At 44.6% G+C, this 12,238-nt stretch overlaps 1 protein-coding gene across 4 annotated transcripts in view; it reads right to left on the minus strand.

The window, feature by feature from the left end:
* Positions 1-12,238, minus strand: part of CADPS (calcium dependent secretion activator) — a gene marked incomplete at both ends in the record, with an annotated part of 173,015 nt that overhangs the window by 20,705 nt on the left and 140,072 nt on the right. For all 4 annotated transcript variants that reach the window (XM_079540332.1, XM_079540330.1, XM_079540329.1 and 1 more), the window contains 4 exons: positions 1,095-1,178; positions 2,081-2,155; positions 6,077-6,224; positions 9,452-9,607. In XM_079540332.1, the coding sequence (XP_079396458.1) occupies positions 1,095-1,178; positions 2,081-2,155; positions 6,077-6,224; positions 9,452-9,607 (463 nt within the window). The remainder of the gene's footprint in view (positions 1-1,094; positions 1,179-2,080; positions 2,156-6,076; positions 6,225-9,451; positions 9,608-12,238) is intronic.

Here is a 12,238-nt window from a genome sequence, read left to right on the forward strand (position 1 = left end):
GCAAATACTGGGACCAAGTGAGAGACATTCCCTGCCCAGCAGGAAGCCCCCTGCTCCTCTGCAGTGCCTCTTTCTCCTTTCTCCACCCAGGAGAGACGTTATGGCTCTCCACAACTCCCTCAAAGGAGGCCAAAGAGAGGTGAGGATCAGCCTCTTCTCCCATGTAACTGACAGGATGTGAGGTGATTGCCTTCAGTTGTGCCAGGGGATGTTTCAGATGGATATTAGGAAAAAATTATTCTCAGTAAGAGTGGTGAGACATTGGAACAGGCTGCCCAGGAGGTTGTGGACTCGCAATATAGGTCTCACAGACCTGGAGGTCTATGAGAACTTCAGTGCAACTTTCCAAGCAGCCCCATACACATGCATTTGAGTGCATGATCTTTTGATGAGAGAAGCCAAGTGCTCTTGTAAATTCTGTAGCCATGCACTTTCAGAAGACCTTCGGAAATCATCTACTATGTGTTTGCTTAAAAAGCTGTCCAAAACCCTTTCTGGAATGCAGCTCAGATTGCTAAAACCTTGAGGATACTGAGGTCAGTTTTGCCTGGATTTTTGTCCAGCACGTTTCTAGTAAGCACCTAATGTGATGAGCTGTGGATTGCTTCTGCAGTGCTGGGGAGAAACGGCATCACAGGCACCTAATCCATAACCTTATGGTTAGGGTATTTTCCCCTCTCTCTTCTAAAAGGAAAAATGGCACTCCCTGGATTTCCTTTATTTAGTTTCTTACAGTGCTCACTGTTATGGCTAGAAGATTGAAAGGAACACACCTGTCATGCAAGGTGCAATAAAGCGACTTCTTTAACTAGGGAACTTGGATTGACAGTGCAGCTTCATGTGCTTCCTCAACAGAATGAACTCCACCAACCTGAATGATAACTGATCGTATCTTTACATATTGCTACAACATGATGACCTATGCTTCTCAGGTATCCAAGTACTGAGCACAATGTTTGTGTGCTCCTGTGAGAATTTCAGTGTCCAAATATTGCAGAATGGCACAATTATTATGTAGCTGATTTAGTCCTGGGAGAGCAGGAGATTACAGCTCAGGAAAAAAAACAAGAAAGGAAGATATTGTTTGTACTTACAGTAAATGACAGGAAAGAAGAAAACAAAGTTCCTTCATCGTATCTAGACAGTTTGGCCAAGACTCCTTCCAAAATGGTGACAAACTACGAACACAAAAAAACACGGTGATTATTTTCAATAATTGAACAAGGGTGTACAAATCTTCTTTGGCTTCAGAGAAGGCAGTGGAGCTCTCAGCATTGCCAAAGGGATGGACAATGCCCTCACACACGGGGCCATGGGACGTGGGGATGGGATGTGGGTGCAGCATGGCATGTGGCAACCAGCACAGCCTCTCCTGGAGAAGAAGCTGGTGGTCCTTGCTCCGGTACACAGTGTCAAGCATGCAGCTAGATGGCTGTTCTTGTGGAAGAATCCAACTGGCATATGTTTAAAGGTCTCCACTGTATAATAGGGATGACTTGTTCTCAGAAAGTTTGAAACTACAGGAAAAAACACCCTGCCATCTTCCTCCCTACCTCCCAGCACCCCGTGTGTTACCAGACCTACACAACACTCCTTGGGAAATGCTGGCAGCCGATCTAGAGGAGCTGAGTCTGATAAAAAACACAATTTCCAAACAATGAAACCTGACATTTGGGAATGCATTTCCCACTACTGTTGCCTGTAAATGACTTTCTTAGGAAAGCATATGGTGATTTTGGGTCCCTCTGGTGATCATAGGGGCAGTGACCACACTGAGTGACACCCAACGTCTACGCAGCAGTGCTACCCAACTGCACGGGCTGATGCTGGTACCCCACAGATAGAAATTCCATTCTTTAAAACCACTTCTGGGCTAGTATGCCAATCCTGCTAACAGTGTAATGCATCTCATGCAGTTCCTAATCATCAAAGAGTCACCATGAAAGGGTGGGGAGATATATGATCTTTCCTGTGAAAAACAAGAAGCCAATTCAACATCTTAATGTGTCATATTTTAATGGAAACACATATTGAAAAGCAATGTTAGCAGTGAATCACTTCACCTGAAGCTGAAGGTTACCTTTGCCACTAGGAGTGTTATCATTTCTTTGACAGTTTCCTCAATTAGTTCATCTATTTTTGAATGGTACTGGTGCTAAAGAAAAATAAAAGGAAAGGTGGAAGATTAGTATTAGATCACAGGCAAGAGCTTTATGGTCATCAGTGTCTTCCTGTGGCAAACTACAACACTGCAGCAGTATTAGCCTGAAGAACTATGCAGCTGATTCTCATGTGCTCTACTACAGTGGCCTGTGATTATTTACACTTAGAGACCTTGAATCCAGGCAAATCCTCCATCATTTTATGAAGTATGGGCAACCCTTCCCTTCTCTGCATGCCCGCAGCTCCAGGAGCCTCAGCCACACAAGGGAGGGGAGGCTTTGCCATGACTGGGACTTTTCCATGGGCTGAACCACCGAGGTACTTCAGCAGAGCTCTCAAAGGAGTGTGATGTGTCAGGTTCAGCAGGTACGAAGTTAAAATAAAGCACTTGTCCAAATGCTATGCTCAGTGACTCTAAAACAGATTTTAAAGAAACTCAGCAAATGGAGAGCAATTTTTTTTCTCATGCAAAAGATGGCAGCAAGTGCAGAGCTCTTTGCATTAGCAGCCCTGCAGCTCACCTCAGCACTGGTGACCGCAGCCGCTGCTCGCAGCAGCTCTGTGTCTGTCTGCAGCCCAATTTCTGCACATGCCAAACCTTCCTCAGCTTGGGAGCTCTGCTGCAATCAGCTGCAATATGGCTAGGATAGGTACTAGAATACAGTCTTCTACTAATTTAGAAAAGACCTGTTTCCAATACAAGATTTAATTAGTGAAAACATACAGTATATTCTTATTTTCAATGGACTGAGAAAATGCTGATTATGACTGCTTTCCAACACAAAACATTTGATTTTTCAGTCAAACATTTCAAGCACTGGTGCTAGTCACTATATTCATTACCACTTGGCATTAATATTGTTTTAAAATGTTAACATCAAATCACATTGAAAGAGACAAATCTGCTTTAAATACTAATCAGACTTTGGGAACGAAGACTGTGAGGGCTTTACAAATGCTAGACGCTGGTCTCAATGTCTGTCAGCAGTCTGAACTGCTCTACTGTTTCTTTTTTTTTTTGTTCTGTGACAACAACACATTAACACGGGAATTTAGAATGAAGAAAAGAAGTCAGACACACTTACCCACTCTTTAGCAAACTTTTCAGATGATTGGGGACAGAAATAAAGAGAAAAGTGCAAAAGACAGGAAAAAGAAAATATGAAGATAAATAAAAGCCAAATTAAAGAAAAAACAACACAACAAAGGATCTTTTGAATGTGGTTATGATAACAGCATCATGCACAGCAACAGAAACAATTAGCAGGGAAGACGAAATGTGAGCAAAACCTTCCACTGAAATGTCAGAGACTCCTGCCTGTAGTATTTGCAGCAAGTACAACAGGACATGAACTATCTGCTGACAGTCCCCTATGGGCTGTCTAACAGCAGGGCAGAGGTCTGCAGTGCTGCCCACATGCCCACTGGGGCAGGGCAGGCTGCTCCCATTTAAACATAAACCAACAAGCAGCGTTTGCATTTGGAGATTCCATTTCGATGTCAAGACATACGAGTCCCTTGTACAAGCCACAGTAACCCATGATTGGTGTGTTTAATATAGTTAGGCCTTATCAGCTTGCAGGTGGACCTGGCACAGCTGACATAGCTGGAGACCTGGCTGCAGGTTGAGAGGGACTGGTAAGAGCTGGATATGGGTGAGAGCTGCTGATGTCCTCAGAACACAAGGCCAGAACTTGCTAAGGAAAATACTACAGGAGCTGAGTGTGTATTGGGGTTGTCTTCCTCACCTTGTTTTCCTTCTGGAACTGTATTTTGTGTGTGTGTGGAAGACTTTTGGCTGACTCCTCAGGAAGGAAACCACAGGTGGTCAGATTGGGAAGGTGAGGAGGAGACAGAGAAAAGAACAAGGACAGCCAGAGGGCTGCCAGGGCTCTGAGGATGGAGAAGAAATGAAGGAGGTGTGGAAGAGGGCCAGTGGAGGCAGGGCTCAGCACCAAGGTGGTCAGATGAAAGGTGACGGCACCCTCCTGCACTTCTCCATTCCCAGAAGAGGATGCTTAAAAAGCAAATAAGCACACTGATGGAATAAAAACGCAGCTCTGATAGCCGGAGAGGGCCCTAGGCAAACACCGAGGCAGTGTCCAAAGGGCTTTGACCACACCTTCCCATTAGGACACAAAATCTGGGGCAGCCCCTGTGCTGGCAAGTGAAGTGATGCCCAGAGCAGCATTCAGAGATGGCTGGCTCCTAAACCAGCCTTTCTAACAACACTTCCCTCTGCATTACCTAGGAAAATGCCTGAGGTTAAAGATCACCCAACTGGTTTGCTTTGCTCAGTGCAGCCACTGCTGCTGGCAGAGTTCAATGAGGCTTTCTATTAGCTCTATTATTACAATCCGTAATCAGTGCACTACAATGATTCAACTTGACTTTATGTGATGAGTATCTTGCCTTGTCATGTAACAGATTGTGTGTACGTTGTATTTCTCTAAGGACCATCTGACCTTAGATATTAAATAGAAACATACTAGACCAACTGAGAAACATTTAATACATACATTTATCCCCTTAGATGTATTAAAAATTCAGAGGAAAAATAAATATTTAAGATGGTAAAGTATGTTTACCAAATGTTTTAACAGCTGCCTTTAGAGACAAGGAAATGGAAATGAAATGATGGGTGTTTGTTTCACAGGGTAGTGCTCTCAAAATGCATTCAAGTATCTGATAAAGTGAGCAGAACTGAAGGTGGGCTTCAGAGAAAGGCCACAAGGTGGGAGGGAGCCCCAGAATGAGGGCAGAAAGTGCACCAAGTCTGCCTGCCCACGTACAGTGCACACAAGGAAAAAATCAGAAGGCTGTTCCACGCCAAAATCTCCCTAAAAACCCTAAAAAGTCAGTTCCATCATTACCACTGGGACTGGAAGAGCAGCGGTGGCATTCTGCCCCTTTGCCCAAAAGCAGAGCCCTGTTCCTTAACCTTGACCCCTCCCTTGTACGAGCACCTCAACCTGCAGCTTCAGGAAGGTGAGGCAGGGGTAGCCAAAATGAAAAGCAAACTGATGGGGTGTGGAAACACACATTAAAAGGAAGAAAAGAAAAAGGGAGAGTGTACACCATACTGCAGCCCTACATGGTAACTTATGCACTGCTAATTTATATCTGCTTTGCAGGTCTCTTAGTTCCGCTGTTAAAACCTCTTACCCCTGTAAGTGCTGCTTGCCACAGGCTCAGTGCTGCTATGCCCAACACATCCTGCAGCAGCTCAGGCAAATTTGCAACCCCTGAGCATCACACGTGAGCAGGGGAAGACGCAGAGAGGGCCTGGTTATGCTACAAATGGAGGCAGTTGTGCCATGCAAACACTTCACCTGGAGATTTTATGAATGCAAGGAGCTTGCATTCAAGCTACTGGAATTAGCTTGATCTCCAAAATGTCCCCAGTTAACAACTCAAGTCATTAAGAACCCAGAAATTCAGGATCACCAAGCTTGCTAACTACAGCCTATATTCAAGGAAGTCACAATGGAATTTCAGTCTACTTATGTAAGTTATTATTTCTTTTTCCATTCAAGAATCTCAGCAACAACTTGGCACTGCTGTTTTCCATGTGCTTGTATCCAGAAAACAGCCATACACAGAAGTCTGTTGCTGATACCTGGCTCCAAAATGGGGTTAATCATTTAATACATATGGCCACCTCACATTAAGCAAGCTTCAGAGGTACCTTATGCACACCACAGTCCTTGAAAAGATTAATCCTAACTGGGATTCTGAGTGTAGATATTTATCAGATTTATCTGAGAGCAACGCCCTGCATATTCATCCACACACTCTATATGAAGGCTAAATTCACAACTGATAACACATCTCTGAACCCAGCACAACAGGAGATAGGAAATTTCATTACGTTGCCTTTAAAAGCTGTGAAAAGAAGAACCTGCATTTTTACCTCCTGGCCCATTTCCATGCTGCAAAGCTTTGTTGACTGAGCTTTGGCATCTACCATGACATTAAACATGGTGCATATTGATTGAGGGACTCGGAAATCTGTTGATCGGCTGGTTTTCTGCAGTTTTACTTCAAATGCAATCCTGGTTCTGTTAAGGAAAGCAGAAAAAGATGCTTCAGTTTCTTTTTAAAATACTGAAGCTAGTAACAATGTGAAACACAAGGCTTAGAAGAGTTCAACAAAACAGAAAGCTGAGTGCTACTGGGAGCGTTACAGTACAATCGTTACAAATGTGCTTCTACTAAAAGTGCTTTTCCAGTTTAAAAAGAAACACTTTCCCCAGAATACACACTATTTATAAAGTGTGCAACGGTTTCAGAGACACTGTGACTTTCTCATGCTTGATAAACAGCGTGATGATGCTACAAGCAGCAGTGTCAACGTACACCTATCATTTGGATGCATTAGCTGATTTACAACCACAAACAGCAAGCCTGGTGCATTACAGGAAGCTACTATTGCCTGATGACATCTACTACAAAAAATATTACTACAAATTTTCTTCATTGCTTTACTGAAAGTACACTGTTGGATCCCTATGGTGTTGGGTCTGCATGAGTTTCTTTGCTTGCCAAAACTTTCTAAGTGTCTCAAAGTTCATCCAACTCATCTCCTTGAGAACAGAATCATAGAATCATAGAATGCCCTGGTTTGAAAAGGACCACAAGATCATCTAGGTTCAATCCCCCTGCTATAGGATTGTAGGGTTGCTATAGTATTGTAGGGTTGCCAACCACCAGACCAGGCTTCTCAGAGCCACATCCAGCCTGGCCTTGCATGCCTTCAGGGGCACCCACAACCTCCTTGGGCAACCTGTTCCAGTGCTTCACCACCCTCTGCATGAAAAGCTTCCTCCTAATATCTAACCTAAACCTCCCCTATCTCAGTTAACACGCTCAGTTATGTACAGATGAACATATATGAGCCCACACAGAGCTTTTTGGAAGCAAAGACTACAGAATTTGATCTGTGCTGTGTATGAAAATACCAAGCCGTATGTGACCAGCATCAGGAAGCCCCGCAGTATGGTGGGCACTGCATCATCTTTCTCTTGAGCCCCTCAGCAGATTCCAGAAGTACTTCACTAATCTAACCTAGCACAGAACAATTATCACATCAGACAGAATCTGCCAACAACTTAACATAGAAGCTTCTATTTAGAAACAACAAATAATATCATCTGCAGCTCAGGAGTAACTCCGAACTTGAAAGATCCCCCAAGGTTTACACAAATGAAAACTAATTTACAAATGTGAAACTCCTGTTCTTGGGATCAGATCCGAACTGGTATGAAGGTCCTGCTGCCTGGATGTATTAGCAGAAGAGCCCTGCCTTGCAAAGGCTGCTTTCCTAACAGCCCCGAAATACAACCAAGCGTGGAAGGCGGGGTGGCTCCTCCATGGCATTCAACAGTTCAGAGACAGACGCGAAGAAAAATGTTGTGTCAAACTGAAATTGCTAAAGAAACCTTAGCCAGGCCCTGTTTGCAGGTGATATAAATAGGGAAAGCAGCATATTGGTTTACATCAGCAGTGGCATTTGAACTGATTTAATTACCAGTGCCAGATTTAGCCTGGACTCGGGGACTAGAATCTTGATAATTACTGAAAGGACCAAAAGTGACTGGGATTTTCCATCTCCTCACAGAGATGAGCATATTCCTACTTACTTGCGCTCAGAACCATTATATATAGTCTTACCATGACAAGCTGGGCCAGGGTTTTGCAGAGGGGCAACTTATTTGCAGAAGGGTTGGAGCAATAGGGAAAAAGCCAGCTCTCAGGCACAAAAATCCTTCCTCAGATGTACCTGGAAATGTGCTTATTTTTCCCAGTTATCTCAGCCAACCTCACCTAATCTTATTTCTGCAGATCATCATGGCTACAGCTGCACTGCAGATGCAGCAAAGTTGCCTGTTGTATCATGAATCATAGAACAGCTTGGGTTGGAAACGACCTCTGATATCATCTAGTTCTATTCCTGTGTCATGGGTAGGGCTGCCAACAAGCGGGCACCAGATCTGGTTGCCCAGGACCACATCCAACCTGGCCTTGAACACCTCCTGGGATGGGGCAAAGTCGAGTTTCAAAAGGAGCAGAGCCCAGAAACTGCCCTGTGCTGGCTCCAGCAGAACATCTGCTGCTTACAGGAACAAACAACGCTGCATTCACTCTTAAATAATGACCTGACAACTGAAGATTGGCTTTCATGCCAGCCAAAGGACTAAAACCAGCTGGTGCAATGCAACTTGCTCAAACCAAAAGACACCACAGCCACTTCATTGCTTTCAGTAGGGTGAGAGCTGGCCTTCAGCTGCCTGCTGCCAGCAGGCGAGCCTCCTGCCTCTGTCTCAGGGAGCAACCATGCCCTCTTCTATGGTGACGGTGGATATCCAGACTGTGAGAACGTGTGAACAACAAACCCCATGCTCACGCTTGCAGAGTGGCCAGGCAACTGCGGTACAGAACAGCCACATCACACATTGCATCTATTATTAGCAGTACCAGCTGGATTTGGCACTAGTTTTGCCTTTGGTCTGTCTCTTTGTCTATTAATTTTTGCGCGATGGAATGCAAAGTTCATTTCTTCCTCTTGCCTAATCAGCTCTGACACCAAATGAACATAAATTACTGTGGGAAGTTTGACAATTTAACGCTAACATTTTGTTTTCAGAATGACAGCTGCCTGTGTGTTTGAAAGTTTTTAAAGAAACCTCTCTCTTTTGGAAGATCTGCAGGTGAGCATCCTGCAACGCGCTGATGATACACTGGCTTTATTCTTTCAACAGCAGATGTGAAGCCTGTGTGCCAAGCTACACTATCACCATTTAGGAACCACTTTTTTATTTTCTTTCTTTTTTCTTTTTTTTCCTCATGGATCTGTGTTTTCTAGCTGGGATCTTACTCGGGGCTATGCCTTCAGCATTCAGCCCTGCTGACACCAAACTGCACTTACAAAGACTCAACCTCTCGTGAGGTGCCAACAAGTTAACAGCCCGTAAAGCTTGAAACTGTGGGTGGTTCACTGCCTTACGGCATTCTCGTGAATACAGAATCACAGAATAATTAAGGTTGGAAAAGACCACTAAGATCATCCATTCCAACGATCAACTCATCACTGCCATATGAATACACACTCTGCAGAGTCTCAACAGGCAGACGTGCTTGTGGAGCCCACAGCTCACAGCAGTGGGTGCCTTTGTGCTCAGCTGGTGCTGGGCAGAGGTGAGCTGGGGCCATGAGTAAAGCTCTGATAGTGAGACAAAACCAAGTGCTGCTCCCTGTGAGCTCCTGTCTAGCTCGTGTGCACACGTACCTCTTCACACAGGACTCGATCATGTCACTCGCCATAAGCTTCAAGCGCTGCTCCAAGTGTTTCCCAAACTCCTCCTCAGGCCAGTGCAAATCCCGGATGAAGGTCTGTAGTGCATCTAGTTTCCAGAACAGGTCTTCTGAGGTGCCTGATCCATTGCTGGCAGGGCAAAAGGAGAACAAAAGTCATAGGTGGCATCAGGCTCTCTGTAACCTGATGTGGAGACCATTCCTGCAACAAGTGTGGAGCAGACAGTAGTTTCATACACAGGACAACGCTGGCAATCTCCACCATCAGGATTTTGAGTTTTACCATACAGTTGCCTAATCTACCTTGCTGTCATAACTCACAAAACTCTCCAGACCAGATGAGTGAGACAACACCGAGTCACACATATCAACAGGAAGAATGTGTGTATGGTAAAAATCAGCCTTAGTTAATAACCACATGAACGTATGCGATTATTAAGAACTAAGGCCAGAAACTGCGGTAGAAAATCCTCGGTCAATAATAACTACCATACCGGAACGTATGCAGTTATTAAGATGTGGGGTCTCATGCAATCCTCCCCCCTCCAAACCGTATCTTTAGGTGGCCTCGTCCCGCCCGCTGAGGGCCCGGCTCCGGGGAAGGGCAGTGCTAACAAGTGGTGCGCGAGGACACGCGTTAGCTCTTAACAGCTGGAACAAAACGGGGCTAAGTCCATGGAGCTGAGGGCGCTGGGCATCTCGTAGCCAGGACTTCTGGCTGGATTGACTGCTGCACCTCTCCACAGATCCGCCTCTTGCAAAGGCATCTATAGGACAACAGATTTTCCTTTTTTTTTTTTTTTATAATTTCTTTTGCAACATCTTTGGCCCGTCACAAAACTCTAAATTTCTCTCCATAGCTTGTATTCTCGAACCCACACCCTTGCCCAGATGGAAGTCTTTGGTCCTGCAGCTACACCGGCTCTTTTCACAGTATAATTATATCTCCCAACCCTCCACTGACAGAACAAAAATATAGAACTCGATGGTGCTCTGTTTGTGCAGAGAAATTTATGCATCCGTAGCCCTTCTCCCTCCCTCTCTCCATCTCCCTCACTTTTTTCAGAACAATTGCCAAGGGAGCTTTAAGAGTTTCGACCCCCTCCTCGCATACCACTAATGCTAACACAGTAATTTGTAAGATATTTAGCACACCATGCATCACCACTTGTGCCGACATCATCTATAGAAACAGATGAGGGAGGGTGTTTCTATTGTGACAGATGCCAGCTGCATTGAGTTAATGCCAGAGGAAATCGGAGCCAACACGTACGTGGCTACCACAAGGTGAAAACCATGGTCCCAACATGCCGGGGCCCTGTGGTCCTGTGCTAGCAGGGAGAACGACAGAGAGGATGGGTCATCTCCATGGCAAGAGAAACAGATCTGACACTAAGCGACAGGTAACACATCCTTGATGGAGGGGATGGGTGAGTAAAAGGAAACCAGGAAAGTGAAAAGATAAAGAATCAGGCATTTCCTTCAACCAGGGGACAAGTGTGCAGAAGGCTCCAGTGCTCATCTAGCCACTGATCTTTGGTTTCTCCTGGTTCAAACCTCTGCTCGGGTGAAAGTAAGCTTTAGCAGTCTAAACCCAGTTTTGGAAATGCACGGATTTATGTCTGAAATAATTAAGTATGTGCAAATGCAGTAATTGGTATTTACCACAGCAACATTATCACACCCATTTGGTTTCAAAATTTTAGAATTATTATTTTTGGTCTTTTTCTCACTTTTGATTAGGACTACATGCGAGTAAACAACATATTAGATTATATTAGATTTGCTTCCAAGTTGCACTGTTAATATTTTGCTCGTGAGCGCTGCAATTACTCTAGTCACACAGGCAGCTTGCAATATACCATTAATGCTCACATTTTCAGAGGGATTATCCAATTTTCTGTCATGACATGATTCTTATCTTTTCAAGGGCAGTACCACACAGCATGCACAGAGAAAAAGATTAAAACTTTCAAGTATTCTTTACAGGCAACTGCCTAATCTAGCCTTTAATATAGCTCTCTTAGCATGAATATGAGTTGTATCGTTTTGAAACAAAAACATTTATAATCTAATAAAAAATTAAATACCAGTGTTTGCTTTACTTATGGTTCATTACCACGTGCTCTACAGCAACGTCTGTGCATGGCAGAGGCATTTGGTGGACCCCAGGTGTAGATGTAAACTAGGGTGTTCCAGTAACAGTGATGGGGGAGAATCTGGGAAGCTTCTTTGGTTTTATCCTTTAAGAGAAAGGACACGGTAGGGAAAAAGCAATTCATCTGTACGGAGCTGACTGAGACCATCTCATATTGACATAACTATAGTTAACCCAGGAGAAATGGAGTGAGCCAAAGTCCTGCGTTAGGACACCTTAGGAGACAGCTGCCTCCAAAGCAGCAGTCTGGGCTTAGCCCACTTCTACTCCTCTCTGCATTGGTTGGTGGCTGGGACCTTTAGGGGGAAAACTGGAGTAAGAGCAGAAGTTGCCCGATGTGTACTCAGATGGGGATAAGCAGAGCTGCCCTCCTGAGCACCTCGAGCTCACACAGGGAGCCAGAGTAGAGCCCAAGGCTCCTAGGGGGCAACTGCATTAACACAGTGCCCATTTTCTCCATCCACAGTCAAAGGTTCATTTTGCAAATATTTTTCTTTAGCTGGCCAAAGGATTACCCAGGCTACAGTGATGGACGTGGAACTTCAATTGCTCTCTGGGCCTTCTCACAACCCGAATAAGAGTTTTTCCTGTTTCATCTGTTTC

Source organism: Tetrao urogallus, assembly GCF_951394365.1.
Source record: "Tetrao urogallus genome assembly, chromosome: 10".
NCBI lineage: Eukaryota > Metazoa > Chordata > Aves > Galliformes > Phasianidae > Tetrao > Tetrao urogallus.